General features: G+C 46.2%; 1 protein-coding gene across 2 annotated transcripts in view; it reads right to left on the bottom strand.

Moving 5' to 3' along the window:
* The window catches only part of TTC28 (tetratricopeptide repeat domain 28), a 195312-nt gene that overhangs the window by 64772 nt on the left and 109733 nt on the right, over nucleotides 1-20807 (bottom strand). For both annotated transcript variants that reach the window (XM_075516443.1, XM_075516444.1), the window contains 3 exons: nucleotides 13545-13692; nucleotides 10479-10751; nucleotides 9298-9428 (listed from right to left, as the gene is read on the bottom strand). In XM_075516443.1, coding sequence (XP_075372558.1) covers nucleotides 9298-9428; nucleotides 10479-10751; nucleotides 13545-13692 — 552 coding nt within the window. The remainder of the gene's footprint in view (nucleotides 1-9297; nucleotides 9429-10478; nucleotides 10752-13544; nucleotides 13693-20807) is intronic.

The raw sequence follows: 20807 nt of genomic DNA, 5'->3' as shown, positions 1-20807 counted from the left end.
GGCAGCAGTTAAGATACTGCTCAGGAAGACCAGGCAGACACAAAAAGAGCCTGTTTCACTATGCAGTATGGAAGGTCCGGGTGTGCTTTCTATTTTCCTAAAGCTGTGCTACAGAAATCAGAATCTAATATAAATGAGATTTTGCAAGCACATGTTAGCTAACCAGAAGAGTCTTTACCTCCCTTTTACCTTCTACATTTCTCAAGTTCTCTTAAAAACTATCAACAATCGTAAAAAAAATCACACACACATGCAAAGTTTTATTCACATTAAGCTCGGGCTGTGACTAGGAAGTGGAACAGACCAGCCCACCCCACAAGACATGCAAGAAAGGCGGGCTAGAGGACTCTAGCCAGTCTTCAATGAGCTGGTATCTCATGAAGCCTTCCAGGATAGCCTAAACCACGCCAAGCCAAGAGAAGGTACAGCATGGTGTACTGCCACGCAACAGAAGCCAGACAGCTCGGATGCGACTGCAGGGACCAAATCCGTAATGATGAACAGCCTTCCACCACCTTCTACGCAACATCTCTCCAGCCTGTACAAGTAAGGGGCAGGGAGGTTCCCCACCCTCTCTGGAAGCAAAGGGCCAATGTTTCTGGCTGCTTTATTGTCCCCACAGCCCCTTTTTAGTGGATTATGCTCTTTTCCAGTTGCTCTCCTGGCCTTCTCCACACAAATACAGGATGTATCACCTGCAACAAGACACTTTTGTCAACAGTTCACTACATCCCATAGCTACAGGAAGAGAAGTGCCATGTAACTCATTAGCAGCATCTGAATCAGCCTCAACCCACACTTAAGAGCTGTTCATCATGATACTGAACAGTTATGTTAAAAATGCACTGGACTGATCACAAGCAATATGGACAATTAAGAACAATACTTTAATTGCGAAAATGTTCTGTACCACAGAAATATCATTCTTTGCTTCCTGAACATAGACGGCAGTACAGAGACAAGTGCACTTCTGTTTGCTAGTCGAGGTTTGCTAGTTCTGTTAGCTAGTCCAGGTTTTTCGGACCGGCATGGAAGCTGTTACCAGTATCAAGTCAGAAAAATACTTTTTCCAGAACCTCAGCACACAGTCTGAACAGTTCCTGCTCAACACGTGTACCCTTAGCAGCCACAGATGTCTCCAGGGGCCTGGCACAAACCAGGACGCCAGCTGTGCCTGCCCTGAAGGGAAAAGACAGAGCCCTGCATGCTCCAAAAATGCAATGCACAGGCTCCTCTCTCTCAGGGGCCAAGCAGCTGCAATGGGACTGAGGAAGCTGTTCAGAGCTGGAAGAGCAACTCTCTGTGAAGCGACTCTGCTTGCTCCGGGGACAACTGCAATGCCAGAGATGGGCGACAGCAAAGCAGCATCAATGATTCTGCAAGGACGTGGCACAGCACAGCCATGGGCTGGAACATGCAGGCTGCTCACATCCCAGCTGCAAGGTCAGGCACCAGCACTGCAGTGAGGAAAAGATGTGCTCGCTATTGAGTGCGAGCTCTACTCCAGCTTCATCTCAGTGACAGGCTGCAGCAGTGCGAACCTGGGGGAAGTCCACACAGCTGTGGAAGGACTCTGGATGCCTGACAAGGTAACCAGGCAGGGAATCTGGCTCACAACTAATCAGCTCCACATGTTCTGATGAGCTCACTCCATGCTGACATGCCCTATGATGGTTTCTCCAGAGAGGAAGGGTTGCCCAGATTCACACTTCCAGCCAAATCTGCAGCACAACTGCAAGCACAGGGACCCTCGCAGTTGAAGCGCAAACAGTTGTAATTTCATCTCTGGCAGGAGCCCTGTGGCTGCCAGCACAGTCCAGAGAAATCATTCTGGGCCAGGAAGGGATGCAGGCAGCCAGGGAAGCACTCCACCTTTCGGACAAGCTCTCGTGCCATTCATTCAGAAAGAAGTTCAGTTAGGGGCACACACCCCTTGCTCAAGCGTGAGCCAGAGCTGATACCACCCCGACACGTTTGCTTGGAGCCGTTCAGCTTGCAGTCCCAAGGGTGACCAGTTCATGGCATCGGCAGCACCCCGGCCTTTGCACAACCATGCCAGAGCAGGGCAGCTCAGAGCACTGCAGGGCCCCGCAGGTCTTATTTCAGGAAAAATGAAGACAGAGTCACTCCTGAAGGACAGTTGTGCCACTTCTAACTCAAACTGTGTTCCAGTCTTTTTCCTTATCTAACTCAGCAGAATAGATAGTTCTAAAATGATTAGCAAGGAACATGAAAAAAAAAAAAAAAAAATCTTTTGCCCTGTACCATAATGCACACGAGTTCAGGCAAAAGGCTAAATACTTACAGCTTTGCTGTTTACTGAAGATGTGGCTTGTACAGACAAAGCATGACAGGAAGGACACCTGGAAAGCATTTCCCCTTCCCGTCAGGAAGGGGCAGAAAACCTTGGCTTTACAGAATTTACAGATTTCAGCAGAAAGGAACAATCTATCTTTCCTTCTGCATCTCCTTCTGGAAATAAGAAAGTGAAATTTGATCTTCGAGTTGCACAGCCCAACAGTAAGTAGCTGTAGTTTACCAAATGTAGGAGCTTTATACTGTGTTTCATCGCTGGCTCAGGCATGCTTTAAAAGGGAGTGGGAAAAACTACTAGAATTGCAAACCTAAATAACCACCGGCGGCTGAGCTGCACAGAAAGTATGTTCAGACAGTTGCAGAATCTGCAAATTACCAACTGAATCAGTGTCTGGATTATGTCTGTCACAGCAATCATACTTCACTAACGCTCCTCCTCCAGAGATGCACAGCAGTCGGTTATCCCTGACAACCTTCCATCATGACAGTCCTCTGATGCCAGCAAAGGCCTCTCATCGCAGTCAGCTCCATGGCAATGCTCTCTCTGCAGTAGAAAGCGTAGCACCTAACTGGCTTCTTGAGACTCCTGGGCTTTGAGCCCATGGTTTCTCTTTATAAAGGAAATTTCTGCATTCTGGTGTTTCCCCCTACCACACAAGAACTTTCATAGATATGCAAGAGCAAGATGACACAGAAAACCCACAAGAGCCTGCTTAATAAAGACCTTTCTTCTATGCCACTTAACCACGCAGTTCTAATTATCAACTTCACCATCCCCTTGTCCTGCAAATAGTCAATGTTTCTGAAAAAAATCTGCTGAAGCCGCACCAAATATGAACTCTGCTTTACACTTGCAAGCATTTTAAAAAACCATCTTGAGACAGTAAAATCCAGTTCATCAGTCTGGTTACTGAACATAGCCACCTGCTGCAGATGATTCTTGGAGCCACATATGCTCATGAAGATATCCAAGTGCAGCAGCCACAAACGGACAGTTAACAAGAGGGCATTGAGCCCTAGCCAGTTCTGCATCTATTCCATCCAGAAATCACTGCTTCCAGCGGGGAGATAGAGGGAAATCCCTTCAAAACCGAGCCAAGAATGATTGCTGCAAGCTGTTGGGCATCCTGAGTCAACACAGGGACAAGCTGGCACTGACAAAGTCCATCAGTCCGTCCTCTGCTCTCTTCTGGGCCCCACCGCCCTTCCCGCAGTCACGCTCCCTGAGGAAAGGGGCAGCAGGAAACAGACTCGAGTCATTCAGCTGCATCTTCATCCCAGCCCCAGGGAAAGTTCAGGGGCTCAAACAATCCTCTTCCTCACCCAACACCTTCTGTTCATTCCCGCCTAGTGAAGAGGGATGCTGCATCTTTAACGAAAGGCCCAGTTCAGCTCGAAACGTGCCGGCCAGCCAACACACAGGAGCTGCCAGCACCCAGTGGCTTTCTGGCAACATCATCCTTCCCAAAAGCTCAGCGCTGGCAATGCACTTTCACACAAGCATTAATTTTATTATGGTTAGTTTATGATTTTGCCTTACTGCCCTGCTATTTTTGAATGTGGGGCTGTAATAGAAGGCGTCTGACGGCCCAGGAGAGAGGGGAGCTATTACATTGTGGAGTCCCTGCGGTATCGGTGGCTTCTGCAAGACAGGATTCAAGCACAGCCTATGTGAGGGTTTAGACAATGAACCCAAGGAGGGGCTCCACAGCTTTCCTTTCCCTTTCCACTTCTGCTTGTCAGTCCTCACAGCTTCAAAACACTCCCTCAAGTAGTAACTTTTCCAAATGAAATGCTTTGGAAGGAACACAGGTCCTTCCAAATGGTCATCAAGAAGGGCCACTCCAACCTGTCCTGAGAGATCACCCACCACTGCCTCCACCTTGGCACTCTGGCCTTACAGAATTCGTAATACAAGACAGTTCCGCACACCTGCGGAGCAGCTAGAGATGAAGAGGAATAGGGACGCAGGAGACTAGTGATACAGGCATCGAAAGCTTTCACATTTACTTTTTGACTCCAATCTTTCCTCTGACCCTGGCATAGCTCATCAGTTGCATCACCCTTGTCTAAATCACAGCTCGTGATGTGGCATTAACACACACCACATGGGTTACCTGATGGCTTTCAGAAGATCAGGTTACCTGGTGTTAAAAACAAAGTAATTACTTCAAAAATATAGTACAGGCATAACATTCTGCATCTCTGTTATTAAAAATGGATAGATTTGTACTGCAAGACAACTAACATGCACTAGCTATCTTATAAACCCCAACAGAGGCAAGACACAAACTCCTCTGGCCCTGAAGCAGCAAAGGGATCTCCTGATCTTCCTTCTGCCTTTGCAGTGGCACAGACAGACCCGTACGAGCCAAAACTCTGCATGAGAGCCAACACCTGACTCTATCCTCGATATCACCTGGCTGGTTTCTTGCAGCAAAGACAGGGTCAGACCAAGTATTTAGCCATCACACCTTGAAGCCTACCATGAAGGAACCGGGCCAATGAATTTGAAAAGGAACTTGTAACTTCTGCAATTTATGATTTGAAGGGCATGGCTTCTCTGGCATCCTTAGGTTCTTGAAAGAAAAATGACCTTGTAGTACTGCTCCTAAGATGTAATAATGTCTTTCATTGATCAGGTAACAGACAGTCTAGGAGATTAAATTCACCACCTGTTTTTCGTGGGAGGTGATCACAGGACACATTTAAGTTCAGTGTCAAGTTCAGCTCAGTGAGTTCTACTAAAGGTTAACTTGATCCTTTAAGTGAAACCTTGCCTTGCAACCCTGCTCCATCCTACTCACACGTACAAAGTCTTTTATATGAAGACATAGGAATTCATTAGAGTTTATCTTCTATCTGAACTTTAAATAATTACTGAATCTGATCTTCTGCCCCAACATCTCTCTCTACAAAGCATCAGTTTGATGTATTCCCTGTTTTGAGTGGACATCCCTTCAGTCATTAGTACTTAGCCATGCTGTCACAGGTGAGTCCTCTCCTGTATATTTAATCTTGAGTGGTTTTTGACTTGGCAGAGGTGACCTCCCTATGGTAACTCCGTTGGCTGGCGTAAGGACAACTCTTCTATCAAAAATCCTGTACTAGTGTAACTGCAGGCCTTAGTCCTCTCTGAGGAAAAGCTCACAGACTGCAAGCTTCTGATGCTCATCAGAGCCAGCTTCTGTGACGGGCAAAAGACGATGAGCTATAATAATGTAACCCCAGTCTTCCCTCCCAACACAATCTGTCACTCTTCCTTCTGCACATCACGAGTACCTTGGCTGCTGGTTTAGGGAACTTCTCTTGGTAAAACTCCCAGACCCTTCATGGGCACTACGTAAAAACTGGAAAAAAGAGCAGCAGCCCAAGCTACCAGTATGTATTTTCCTCAGCACACTAACCAAAAGACAACTTGCACTGACATTTTAGTAACATAAAGTACAGAATACATCACAAGAACACGAGGCTACTTCTGGTGTAGGACATGGCTGTAACTCTTTATCCGTGCATCTTCAAGTAGCAAGGAAACAAAGTCAACATTTCACTCCACTGTAGCCAGGTCAGCTTAGAGAGCAGATCCTCTCATCCCTGTTCAGAAGCGCTAACCCCTACGCTGGACAGCATGCCATTATTTCAGGACAGCAGTGGTTAAACTCTAACAGCCTGCAGCCAGCTCTGAACAAGAAAGGAAGAAAGACAAGCCTGTACCTAGGGGCCCCACCAGGCTCAGAATGTTTTATTTCCACCTCTCTGCACAAATTAAGTGGGTCTTAATTGGAGCTAGTGCTAATGGAGCTGCCCAAAGACAAGCTCCGTAACACACACACACGCGCACAGAGCTACGGTCCCGCCAGCCACCGGTCCTTGTGGTCGCTTTGCGTCCAAACAAGCGGTGCAGCATCCCACTCGCTCAGGAAGGTATGGTCAGTCTCTGTGCTGTTTACCTAGGGGCCGTGAAGACACAGTTCAGTGACACGCACGCTGCCACCAGCAGCATGGCTGAAGCACGGATAGGTATACCCACATCAGCTTCACTTCAGCCAGTACAGGAGACATCGCTGCAAGAGCAGCAGCATAGACTTCATCGGGATTCTCAGCTTGAGTACATTCCCAGGGTCCGCAGCAGGCCAAGACAGCCCACGCTGAAATCTGCTCTGCTTCACCTTCGCAGAGAAATGACAGACTACCAAGCTGTGCTGCTATTTCCTCTTTAACTGCATCTAAACAATCTCAGAGCTGAACTCCCGCACTCACCTCCATCAGAAGAGAGGCAACTGTCCTTCTAGATGGTCCTGCCTACCTTCCCCTCTTCTACTGCACCTCCCTTCTCTTGTCCTCCTTTTTAGGATGGTACCCTACTGACCACAGTGACCATCTGCAAAGCTCCACAGGAACCAAAGAATGCACGGAAAGAAAGACCGAGTCCCTCATGAGTTCTAGTTTCCTGAATCAACTGTACTTTCAAGTCTGCTAATTCTTTCAGAAACAATCTCACAGAATTAGCTCATCTGAATTTCTTGACCAGCCACTGCAGCTGGTCAAAAAATCCAACCCATCACTTAACTGTGATGGAAAGCACTGAAATGACACTGGAGATGGCTACTTCATGGTGCCCATTACAGCATCTTGCTAAGAACCAGTCTTCTTACTCGTCTGCATAGACCAAAACCACATGTATGTTCAATACCCCAAGGTCTCTCTTGGAGATGCCAGGGGTATGCCAAATCCCAGCTACTTCTGCTCCATTCTCTCTCCGGGCACAAGTATCACAAAACAGCCTCAACTTTTCCCCACGTTGTGACTGCAAGGAGTGGATGACCTATCTGGACACACAGACTGTGCTCGGTATGATATACCTAGCTGCACAGACTCCCTGTGCCAGGGAGAGAAAAACATTTAAAACCTTCAGTCCATCTGAGCAGCTTATACGATTTCCCACTCAGCTGACAAAGTTTCCCGTCTCAGGTCTTGCATGGGGGAGGACAGATCTGACTGCTACAGCCAGACCCTCTGCAACTTCCTCCTGGATTTATGGGCGACACAATCCAGCGGAAGCCCCTGGTACAAACATTTGCTCCAGCAGCCTCAGAACCCAATGCTCCCTCCGAGGGTAGCAGTCTCCCATACAAAGGAGCACTTTTTACCTTCTAAGCCAATTCTCTGTACGGTTGGAGGTAAAACAATTACCTCATTACAGTCGCACACCAAATTCCCTTCTGGTGGAATTCACATCAGCACTACTGCAACTTTATAACATTTGCATTATAAAAATGTCTGCAAAGGAGGCCAAGAAAAACAGCTTTTTGTTCAGAGGAAGCTCTGTGGTCAAGATGATGTCATCAGAAAGCGCCAAATTAATTTCCTGTGGTTACATCCTACAGGAAATCCAAGAAGCTCAGCTTTCTTGCTAAACCAAGTAGTCATTTGTTGTCAATAACTGTTAATTATGTGCCCAGATGTGTCATAAACTAAGAACAATCACCATTAGCCTTCATTCCCTGGATTCCTCTCAGATTGACCGTTGGGATCTGTTTAGATCAGCGGCCTGAAGTCGGTGAAATGCACCAGCACTTGCTTCCCCGGGCCAGCCCAGGGGCTCTGGGGCACGCAGGCTGCTGTGCTCGCGCCATGTGCCAGCACAGCGAGTTTCCTGCTATTTCTTCAGCCCCCTCCCCACAATGGGGGGATCTGCTGCTTAGAGAAACACCTCGGAGGAGGAGCAGCTACGTAGATTAGACTCTTAGCAGGAACGGGGACCCCTAATCAAGAAAACTATAAAAACAATGATGAGTAACAGCTTTTCTGCTCTGCATGAACAGAAACAAGGAAATCAGGAGTGATTCAGGAGGTTTTCCAGCTGGTAAAACAATCATGAAAATGTCTAGCAGGTCCCTCCCCCAGTCACAGTCCTTCCCCAACCTACTGAAAGACACATCTCTCCAAGGCTTACTTGATATTTAAATTATAAAATAACACTTCACTAAGCACTTAGCTAATTCAAATGGATCTTTTCAAAGACTTGCCAGTGGGAAACTGATCTCTGTCAGTTTTTTGATCTCCCCAAAACTACTTGCGTTTATATGAATTTACACCTGCCCTGCTGCCTCTAGCCACCCCCTCACCTGCCATGCAACCCACAAGCTCTCCGTTTTCCCATTCACAGTAGAGGGGAATCCACTGGAGGGGGAAGGAATAGCTTTTGTAGCTGTAACTTGCACTAAAATTATGATTCTGTCCTTAGAGTGAACTTTCAGTAGAAATCTCTTGGGACAGACTCTTCAGTCCATGCAGCATGCTTCCCTGGCCTGGCAGGGAGCCCAGCATAACACCTCGAGAGCTGAATGGTAAATGGTCAAGGCAAATCAGATCCAGTCCAGGCAACCCCTACACTTTACACAACACTGTATTTTCAGGTTTGTATGGATTCTTTTCCTTTCCACTACTTTTTAAACAAAGCATATTTTACGTGAACGTTCGGGATGGGGAGCTAGCTCATTACTTGTCTGGAAAAGGCACAACACAGGATGCACCCTAATAGAGTTCGAATCGGTAGCATCTGTATCACAGGGAAAACAAGAGCTGCTGACAGCTAGGGCTCAACTGCAGAGATGCTGTATTGACACCTACTCAGCAATAGCTTCTACCCTCAGAGCCTAGAGCCTGCGCACTATGGGCAAAATGGACGGGAAGGGAGAGGGAGGCAGAATGACTTCCTCAGAGCCACATGGAGACTAGAGGCAGGGGAAAGCAAAAGGACAAACCAAGCATCCTGCCACCCTCACTCACATACTCTATCTACTGGTACAAACAATTTCCTTAACAAAAGGCAAGCGAACGGCTGGGAAGAGAAATCACGTAGCTTTCAAACTCTCAGAATAAAGGGGCAGACAGAAAAGGCTTCTTGACATATTCGCATCTCTCTAGAAAACCACACAGTGCTGACTCCCAATTTGGTCTATTTAATAAGTTTCCTACCTCTCTGTCCTTGAGTTTCATGGCGAGCACCAGCTGATGTCTGTGGTTAGTAAGGGCCTCCCGGTAATTTCCTTTGGAGAAGAATGCGGAGCCCAGATTTCCGTGAGCTCGGCATTCTCCCGTCTGGTCACCTGAGTCACATGCAAACAAAACAAAGGTTAGCTAACAAAGGTGTCGCTGGAAGCGTCCAGCAGAAAGACTGGAACGCTGTACAAGCGATGCTCCAGTGTGAGAACCAGCATCAGAACAAACTCATCCTTATGTTTAATACGCAGCCAAAACTCTCCTCTTTGCTGGCCTTCAGAAACTTCTACAATAGCCATCAACCTTATTTTTAGAATTGTTTTAATTTCTTCTTTGGCCCAACACTTGGCAATTTACCATTCTTCCACGTTTATTCCTTGCTTGACATCAGCAATTTATTTGTGAAAGCCAGCCAATGGCCCAGGCTTAAAACAAGCAAAGAGCATGCCGGCTTTCTCCAGAAAGCAATTCTGCAGCACAGCTCAGACACAAAGGACACCTACTATCATCTTCAAGACAGTAGTCCTTTCTAGCCCTTCCTAGTACACTTTCAGCAAACTCTCCTAGCTAGAGCCCTCAGTCACCACCTTCTCCACCTCTACAAGGTTATGACTTTCTGACTTATGTACTGTCTCCTCTCCTACAGCACCCTGAAAGCTTGAAAGCTCTCAGTGCCGTGCAGGATATACTGTACAAGAGAGGGATTTTCCAGTTTATTTTTTAAACCCTCTTGTTCATCCATTGTCTCGCTCCTGATTTGTTCCTTCCCTGGCCACTGCCTCAGAAGCTCAGACTGAGCATCTTTTTCCACCTAATTCTTGAAAAAACAGATTGCTTCATTTAAGACCCATTTAAGGTTTTGAGCCCAAGTCTACACAGGGGATAAGACCAGTTCCCACATACATGACACCAGAAAATTAGGGGACCCTATAAAAGCTTAGCGCATTCATTGATCATCTGCCCCCTCACACACATAGGTAAAAGGGCTGCACAATCCTATAGTCTGCACATTTCAGAATTTTCAGATTTGATTTAGCAGCTTGTGAAATCCCACAGAAACCTGAGCATTATAGAGAGATGCTGACCATTAACACAGCTATTAATTTGTTCCATCTGTACCAAGCCAGCACTCAAGCAAGTGAAATGAGAACTCTTACCTAAAGTCTTGGCTACGTCCAAGTCCTGCTGCATGTATCCAGTGCTTTTCTCCGTATTCCCGAGGGACCAGTACGCGCTGCTCAGCGCGGAGAACACTGATCCCCGCAGCTTTAGGCTGCAAGTGCCGATCTTCAGGGCAGCCTCTAGCACCACCACAGAGGCCCCATGGTGGCCCGCAGTCAGAAGTTCCTGGCCAATCACAGACACCACGACAAAGGGGCTCTTGTCCAGCTTCATCTTCTGCAGTTGTTGATAGGTGGGCTCCAGGGACTCTGAATACAAAAACGAAGGCAGAGCTACTCAACAAACCAAGTTATTTGCATCTAGAAATCACCTTCACAACTCGTCTTCATTTTTTGGTAACCAAATGACACAGAAGTTAAGGGCCAGACGGCCCAAATCAAACCAAGATTTATTATGGGAACCCAGGGCTCAAATGCATCATCTAATATCTAGTACATCAAGACAGATTAACTAGCAAGCTCATGTTTTCCTTGCAGAAAGCACTTCAGGAAGGCAGCACAATCATGCACAGCAGTCTCATACTGAGCTCTGAAGACTGGCCTAACGGCAGAAGGAATACAGAAAACACCTGTAGAGTTTTGTAGGAAACTGGAAATGGGCCACCAGCAGTGTATAAGAGCACTGCACTTTCTGCTCCTTCAGCACAAACTTTCAGCAGAATGTCTGCAAAATCTGTGCCTGTCCAGATTCCACAGACCATGATGTGTGCCGAGAGGTGACAAAAACTGCAGAAAGAAGCTGCTCCTTCTTCTGCCAGAGAAGGTACTCCTGTAGAATGACAGCACTGGACCTGCCAGACTACTTACAATTGGTCTAATTGCTTCCATCATTCAGATGCTAAAACACCTTGGCTGCATGTTTCAATAAGGACATCAACATAACAGGACTCCAGAATTTGCGACCAAGTGGCATTTCTTGATTAGATGCTCTCACCTGAATCACCACTACCTCAACAACCTCAGAAAGCCACTTGCTCCCTGTTTTTATTATTTCTGCCTCTCTACAATCACCAAGCGTATAAACAACAACAAAAGAGGATTTTAACACTTCCATGAAGATGCAAACAGTGCGAACACAATGCCAGTTACTGACATCCAATTAGATCCTGGGATTAAACGCAGACGTAAGAGGACAGAAATAGTTGCTGTAACATGCCACCACTTATCATGCTTATCAGTGCAAGAGCAGATATGAACTCAGTTCCTGTCTTAAGGAGCTTACTTAAGATCCTAGCCAGGTAACCCAGGCAAACATAGGGAGAGAGAGGCGTACAGACAAGGAGAAAGGAAAGAAGAGGAAGACACTCCTGGTAACTCTAAAGTCTGGTAGGAAAGGGAGAACCAGCATGGTAAGAGAAGGGCAGACATGGAGTTTGTTACTGCTCTTGTACAACAACAAATGGTGAGGGAAGAGACATAGCCACAACCAGCTGAAAGATGCAGCAACAGTGATTCAGTTATTGGGGAAGGGAGTGTCACCTTCATCTCTACGTACTGCGGACCCATGCTCCCCGAATCCCGCAGGGTCTGCATGTAATAATCTCTAGCACACCACTGACACTTACAGCCCTTTGGCTTTTCCAGTTGCTCCTCCTCTTTCTCTGAATGCAAGTATCCTGGAAGCTACCACTCACACCAGTCTATCCATGGCTTCAATCAGTCTGTTATCCTGGTGGAATTGAGTTACAAGGGACTGGCTTTACACCATAGACAATACCCAGAGAGATCTTCTATGTCTCTCCCAGACAGCGAGCTCTTGGAAAGGGGACCAGAACAACACATAACAACTACTTAAGTGCTTGCAGAGTGCCTAGCACAGTGGGACAGAGACCCTGAATATTCATTACAGCAGTAGAGTATAGTAGAGTATATACACACTCTCAAAGTAAAACTAGTACTTTATAAGCAAGGCTAACCTAAAATCTGTCAAACCAGTCAGTGGGAGGATAACAATTGGAAAGCAGCAACACTGAGAAGCACAGTAGGGAGCACCAGTGTAAATATACAGCTGCAGTGCGATAGGACAGCGAGATCACCCAGCCAGATTTGGGGATGCTTACCTAGAAATACCACATCACCTGCATTCTAAGCAGCAGCCGCAGCACCTTTGGGTACCAAATGAAATTAGCTTCACAAGGTAGCTGCTATATACAACAGAAACTTCCAGATGAATTCATTTTAGAGGATGGAGAAAAACACTGTAAAAAAGGAAACACCAACGGGGATGGTTTTTTTTCATTTCAGTGCTTCTTGGCCCCTAAGCCCTGGGGTCCCCAGCAGCATCTGCTGAGGATGAGAATCCCCATGTTCTCTCCCGGGAACTACCATTAGGACACTGCAACACAAAGCTTGCAAGAGAAACAGAGCAAAGAGGAGACTACCTCCTTCCTCTAGAGAGAAAAAATCCTGGAAATGGGGACATTATGAAAGAGAGGCAAAACACTGCAAGAGCTAATACAGCTTCAAGTTCCATGTGATTTCACCACTCCTCCTGAATATAAGTGAAGTAGCAGAGCAGCCCTTTGCCTTCTGGAACGCTGTGTTTTGAGAGACATTAGTACCATGGAAAAGCTGCTGATGTGCTCTTCTGGGCAAACACTGGCCCAGAGCATTTAAGACTCCCTGTTCCCAATGGCCAAGCACCAGAGCATTGTGGGAAGTTGTTCCAAGTAATAATAAAGCCAGGGCCACAGTAGTGCACACCTCTCTATCTGCACTGATACCAGACAAAAGACAAACGAGCAAGGACTTCATTGGAACTGCTGCACAACACCAGTCTGATTCATCTCCAGTGCCTCTCGAGCTGGGTATCACCATCTCACTGTCCCACTGAATCAGAAGAATTTTGTTCCTCCTCCTACTTCGGGCTCCTTTATCAGCACCTGCTGACTCAGCAGAGAAGTCAAATTCTGAAATCCTTCCCTTCAGGCCTCCAGGTTCTCCCCTCTCAAATGCCAGTAGAGTCACCCATGGACTGAAACTACCGCCTCTAAGTACCTCAGTAGCAGATCACCACCCTTGAGAAAATCTCCTGGTGCTTACCTCGCATGGGAGATTTCATGGCGGCCTCGACCATGCCAACCAGAAGCTGAAGACTCTTGGGATCTTGAGCCAGTCCTGACGCAAACGCTGCCAGTGCATCTGCATGACGTCCAAGATACTGAAGGGCCACACCCTGTCGGAAGTATGCCTGAAAAGCCAAAGGGAAGAAGAAGAAATGCCAGTTATGTCCCTGCCTGTGGCAGGGGGCGTTGGACTACATCATCTTTAAAGGTCTGTTCCAACTCAAACCGTTCTGCGATTCAATTACTTAATTGGTAGAAGTCACAAATAACATCTGCCCGTGACCTCATGCTGGTGGACACTGGGGTACACAATCACATTCTGGCTTTTTTGGTCACAGTGGCTATAATCAGAAAAATCTAACACCACAGTTTGATTTGTGACTGCCACCCAGCTGCTTATCCCCATGGTGTGATGACTTTCTCAACCTTTGCAAGGCCTCTGAACTGTTCTGGAGACCAGGGATGGTAATTACTATCAAGGCAAACCTTTCCCCTTGGACTTGGCCAATTACTTATTCTTATCTACTTATAACCAAATGCTCATTCTCGAGACCTCCATTTCTGTTTGCTTGGCTCACACAGCATACAAATAACTTGCTTCCTTTCTCATCGGTTCTTGCCAATGAGTACAGTTTAAACATCTAGCACTAGTAGAGACCAAAATGTACCGAAAGCTCAAGCTGCAATGAAACACGATGCAAAGATCCAGACAAGAGCCGTCTATATATGCACTACTTAGATTGAGGCAAGACATTCATAATTTTGAACATGTTCACAAGAGCATTTTTCTTTGTTTCTTCCTTTCCAAGGAAACCGCTCACGCAAACGTGCAATACCTTCAAAGTAACTTAAATCTCTTGTCACCATGTATTTCCATTTCTACATCAGCAACAACATCAATATGCAGCTGCAAAGCATTCCCAAACAGAGCTTCCCCATCTCCCTAAACTGGGATACCAGGAACCTACACAAAGCAAGAATTGCAGAAATATGTTCTGCCCACACATAAAGCAATGGCAAAGCCCCGACTCAAAGGGCATCCAGAACTTCCTTGAGAGCTACTGGGTAAGAGATCACAGAAACCACAGTCCAATATTTACTCACAGTACTCAGGTATATTTGTAGCACATACATCTGGACACTATGTTATAAAAAGGTCTTGAATTTTTAAGCACCTTTGATGCCCATTATTCAGGCTTTATCTTCATGTCCAGCTAATACCTTTCTGATGCAAACTTTGCTGCACTTTTGGTTCATTCAAAGCTATTTCAATAGCACAAATAAAGCTGTCAGAACAGAAGATAAAGTATTATTTGCATTTCTTTAAAAGTGCTTTAGGAACATAATACTGCTCCTTGAGATTGGCTCCTAGTATTGCTTTCATGGATAAGCCCTCATCACTTTTTCTCTCCATCTGTAATAGAAACCTGCGCTCAAGATACATTAAGTATATGTAAAAAGACTTAGACAGATGCAAACAGGATAAATCTTCAATTAATATCCAAACTGGTATTTCATTAGAGCTTTTGGACACTTTTGGAATCCAATCCAGGGAGGCAGAGATTAAGGAAAATCAGAAATGACACGAGAAATTTATAGACATGACTATTTAATTTCTTTTCCATTAGTAAGCCTTGAGTGTAGAACCACTTTTAATGAATTTGATGAAAGCAAAATTCTTTTCATTGACCTTTCGTATAAATGCATTCGTATTGAACGAAACAAGCTACTGTACTGGAAACCCAATTCAATGTTAATTAGATTACTAGCATGAAGCTTTAAATCAAAGAACATACAAAGAACTAACAATGTGCAGTGGCCATCAAGCATGAGTCCTCCCAGCAGTGAGTGAGCTGTCACCTAAATCATGGCGTACACTTTTAAGTCCTTTTTTGCCCCAGAATTATCATTTAATTACTTTCTTTACCACCTAGTGACAGAGGCAGTTTGATGAAGCATGTCTCTGATGGGGACCCTTCCAGACAACAAGGCTGGCCCAGGACAAATGTGTCTGCCTGAATCAGTTATCATGGATGAGGGCACAAATACGCAGCAGCCAGCAAGGGAACTCCACATTGTGCATAGGTGTCTCCAACATCTCACGCTTTACAGGATGGTAGGAGCCGGCCATCTCCTCTCTCAGAACGCGTACTACCAGGACAGATGGCACATCAGGGAACACACGGCTTCCTCGCCACTGCAGACAGTCAGCTAAGCCCAGAAACCCAAAATTCAGTTGTACACAGGGTTCAAGGAAAAGGCAGGAGGGAGACAGATGCTACAGGCAATGCAGACAAGCCTCACACAGCCTACAGAAGACAGGAATACTACGGCTTCTGTTTCTAAGCTTCAGAAGGGACCACGCAGTGCAATCCCCTCTCACATCCCACCCTATACACACAAAGGCTGTAGGACAAGAAGTAACATACTCTTCAACCATAGGTACAGCAACAGCTAGCTTTCATGTCTCTGATGAAGGAAAATGCCCCCTGTGAGGAAAACGGAGAAAAAGCAAGCTAAACAAAACACAGGTGAAGCCTCTGCCCTACTTCCAGCTCCGGCACAGAAATCCAAGCGAACATCAGTTCTCAGCAGGAGAGAACACACCACAGGTGCAATGTCACAAAAAGGGGGGGGAATAAAAGGGCGGGGAAAAAGCCTGGCCACAAGTCTCAGAACACTTTGCAGAGGAGTAACAGGCCTGTTTTGTTCACCATTGCCTGCCCAGGAACTCTACCACCCTCACTGCAAGAGAAGGGCCCTGCCTAGCTGGGCTGCACCAGCGGCTGCAGCGGGGACACTGGTTGCTAGCACCTGCCCGTCCGACCCTGTCACTTTTGTGGAGCACTGAGCACGTCCCAGACGCTGGGAAAGCAGAGTCCTCATCCCCCGAGCTCTGCACACAGAGGAGACACCACAGGCTCCAGATGACAGAACACCACGAAACAGGGACAAGATTCACAAACAGCATGCAATTCGGTACCGTGCATTTCCAACGTCCTGTCTGGAAAGTGTTTTTATCCCCTCCCCACATCTATTCCTGGAAATCCCCCCTGGAAACCACTTAATTTGAATACAAACACAGCATTCAGAGCCCAAAAGAAAAACCTATTAATTGTAACTGAAAGAAAGATTTTGGCCAATTTTTCTCCTGCAAAAGCCCCTTCCTTCCTTTCTCCTCCAGTTTCCAGTGAATACAGAACGCTCTCCACACATTGTGTTCCCCAGAGACCTTTAACAAAATAAATAAAAAGCATTCACATCACCTATTTCCTCCCCAAGAGGCATGCACAAGTCAGTTTAACATTGGAATGAAGACACCGTATCAAGGGAAAAAAAATTTGCAAAGAGGAAATGGTGAGAATCACCCTCTGGAAGAGGAGAGGAAAAGGAAAGGCAGGGAGCCAGCAGCTGCAGCTGAAGAAATGAGACAAGGAGCAGCTTTCCAGTCCCGACACAGACAGAGTCTTCCCACACTTCAGCGAACTTTACATTTTTAATCACACTATGTGAAGACAGAAGAATACTCGCTCTACAGTAAAAGTTACATTCATTTTCCAGTGATCCCAGGTAAGAAAAAAACTACTGATTCCTTTTAAGAAGATTAAAGCAACAAGAGAATGTTTTGCTAAAGACAGGACAAATGAACAGCAGGTGCTTTCTAACCTGTGGCTCTTTGCATCCTCAATGTAATACAAAGAGCTGAAACAATCTTTTTCATTTTTTCAATCTCTGCACCATACCTTCCAGGAACAAGGCACTGTGCAAAAAGAAAGTCTCACTCTCAGCTGAAGTTTGGCACTAGATGCATCTCCCTCAGTGGGAACTATTTTCTCCTCTCCTTGTGTTAGCATGATCGAGCACGTGCTCTGCTGTTCCTATCTCCAGATTCACTAGCGTACCACGGGTTAACAGCGCCTGCACCCAACCCTCCAGCCAGAGCCAGCTCGGGTTCCGCTCAGTGCATCTACTGACGTCTCCGCTGCCAGCCCCGGAGTAAGAACAGGAGAGCGGGGATACGGCACTACCAGCAAGAGCCTTCTGGGAAGGGAAGAGCATTAAAAGATAAAAGGCAGCTCTACCAAACAGCGGATCGTATCAGGCCACTGACACTAAATTAGAGAGGTTGTTAGCGAGTAATCCCACGCACCTATGGACCTTTAGTTCTGGGAAACCAGGGCGTACTTCAGTCTCATAGAGACATTTTTTAGTCCACTGGACAACTAGCCTCCCTTCAGCCAGTTTACAGATTTTATATAGCTAAGTGGAGATGGCCTGGGAAGGAGGACAGGGAATAATTAGTGCTTTTTATCCATAAATACCATTGAAAGCACTGTTGATATTCTGGAAGCAAAAATAAATTATTCTAATTAATTAACTTGCAAAATATATTTGGCACTTGAGACTTCAAAGCCACGCAGAAAATTGGCCCTGTAACAGAGGCTGTTCATATAGCAAGTCCAAGTACAGAATGCCAGCGACCTGAAGTTGCACTGACAGGACCCATCCCAAAGGTACCAGGTCTTCCCACGTCATTCACATTTTGCCACCCCCCCCCCCCCCCCCATTTTTTCAGACTTTCCTTTTTGCCCCATGCTTTTCAGGATGTGCCATGTTTTCATGGCAAGAATATAGTTTTTAGTGCTTTTCCCTCCTCTCAATTTTAGAAAAATTGTACGAACAAGAGAACACGAAAGAAAACCTTCCGAATTGGACACTCTGGTTTTGTGTAGACGGCCGATGGTTGGGCTGCAGCAGAGTCAATGTCTGCCTAACCAGGCATAATGTCTCTCTACAATTCTAAGCACGAGTCCTATTTGTTCTGCTCAATTTATTGACCAGTGTAGTTTCTGTACAGGCTAGTATTTTTCATCTGTGCTTATTACAGCCCATTTAATGCACAAAGAGAATTTCTATCTGTCCTACTAGGAGTTGCCACTGGACTGACTGCTGCAGTGTCCAGGCAATGCAAATACAAATATGCTTGTTAGTTTTTTGATCCTCATCATCTGCGATCCCATCTAGATAACTGTCTAGACCCTGAATATTAGATTTTCACATGCAATCTGAAACAGGATTAGAATGTAAATGCCATCATTGAAATGGCTGATATTAAGAGGGGTTCTGAAATGTTTATCAACCCTTCTAATATCAATATGCAAGAACTGTTTTAGGCAGAGCAATAGTAATTGGTTTATAACTAATACAAAACATGCAATGAAGATTAAAATACAGTACAAAGAAACAGAGTTTATGAATATGAATGGGACCTCTATGTTTCCCAGGATTCTTCTAAATAAAAACAAGCCCAGGAAAGGAAGCCCAAGACAACTCAATGCTATTCTTACAAGTATCAAAATATACTCCAATTTTTTGGACCAGGGATCTAGGCAAATACTCATGCTGTACTGGCATCTGTAGCAGGCTCTGGTAGAACTCTTTGGGCTCATACCATTTTTCCCTGTAGAATCCATAGCAATAAATCGTTCGGATCCTTAGCGCGTCTCATATGCAACGCTTGGAAGAGTTAGAGGGAAGCAGCAGCCGCAGGAGTTCAGTCCTGTCTTACCACGGTCTCTTGTAAGTCTGAAGCATGAGCTCATGTTTCTGGAATATGATTTCGTATCAGGGTACAAGCATTTTTCTAACAGTAGTCCATATTATACTCTTTACTGGGCAGGATGGTATACTGCCTATAAATACCTTAAAACAGCTGGAATTGGGGGATTAACCAGCACGTAGGAGCCCTGTGAGAGCGTATTGTCACCCAGCTGCCTTAGGACACATCAAGATAGCCAGGCAGAAAACCGGGAGCCCTACCTTTCTTTCTGAAGTAGGGTAACCCTTTCAAGAGTTTTACGCACAGCAGGCAACACGTGCATGGCTGATCCCCTCCAAGCACTCCAGCAGAGCGGCCGCGGGGCCCACAAGGAGTGCAGCGACAGACTATCCCGGCTTCGGGATCTCCGTCTGCGGAGGGTCAGGCACCCCCCTGCCTCCCCTGACGCCCAGGGGCTCCTGCGCCTCCTCCCTGCTCTGCACAGCCCCCTTTCTGCAGGTGGTCCCTCTGCCATTGTACACAGCAGCACCCCGCTGCCTTTCTGTGCCCACGCCGCCTTCCTGGGGCTCATCTGATAATTTTGTCATCAAACTTCACACTCAGAGACTCATTTACATAATGAATTGCTGGCCGATTCGTAACTGGATAATGGAGACAGAAGAACGAAACTGGAACGGCATCAGAAGAACTTGGAGCAGAAAATTAATGTCAAACAAACATGGAAAACTTGAAAAAAAAAAAGCCTCAGCCTTAGACAAAGACTCCCATTGTACACAGGGGAGGAAATTCAAAACACCTTTATATTCACGTCAGCTTCGGACCCTGGACAACCAGCTATCTGGACACGAAAGGCAAACACGTAGAAAACACTTTTTCCACAATGCTCCCTTGGTTTGCCAGATCAGGAGATGATGCCAAAAACAGCATGAATAATCTATGATGCATTTAATCGGCCTGTCCTGAGTCTGCAGAACGCCTCCTGGACAGACGGACCCGCTGCCCCGTGCAGGACTGCTCGGCATCCACCAGCCAGCTCCCTCACCGCCACCCATGCGAGCCAGGCCAGCGGCTGACGAATACGACACGTGTGACGAACAGAAAGGAGGAAAATGTGGGAACAGCTTCTTGGGGCCAAGCACCAGGTTGAATCTTTCCTCTCCCCTTGTAACTGCTTTACAGCCAAATTTTAGAGAAAAATACAGGACAAATCTCTGCTGTGGGATTTCAGGAATGTGAGGAGAGGGAAGAATGCGCTTTAATTCAGAACACATGCAGCACATGCATAAATACTGCTTGCCGGCCATATGAATCGAACTCCTGCTTTCACAAAGTTAAGGCTGCACCCTAGGTAACAATTTTCCTTCACAGTCCGTACGCTCGGCTGGCACCTCAACCACTACCATCAGCCTGCCCTAAAGAACAAGCAGAGATCTGGCAAATTTATTGCCTCTGCAGCATAGCTGCTTTATCTTCTACTCGTTTCCAAGGTGTCTCTTACAGGAACTACACCATTCGGAAACGGAAGTTTCCTCTACGCCCCATTGAGCCTATACAGAAAAACAGGATGGGGGGTGGGGTGGGGGTGTGCAAAATATGCCTTGTTTTATCCAAAGAGCATTTAATTATTCTTAGTAATTGTGCTTCCACTATCTTCAGTGGGAGACTGTGCACAGATCACTT

The sequence above is a fragment of the Mycteria americana genome, chromosome 13, assembly GCF_035582795.1.
Source record: "Mycteria americana isolate JAX WOST 10 ecotype Jacksonville Zoo and Gardens chromosome 13, USCA_MyAme_1.0, whole genome shotgun sequence".
In the NCBI taxonomy this organism is placed as follows: Eukaryota; Metazoa; Chordata; class Aves; order Ciconiiformes; family Ciconiidae; genus Mycteria; species Mycteria americana.
This window is presented reverse-complemented; position numbering and strand designations above follow the sequence as displayed.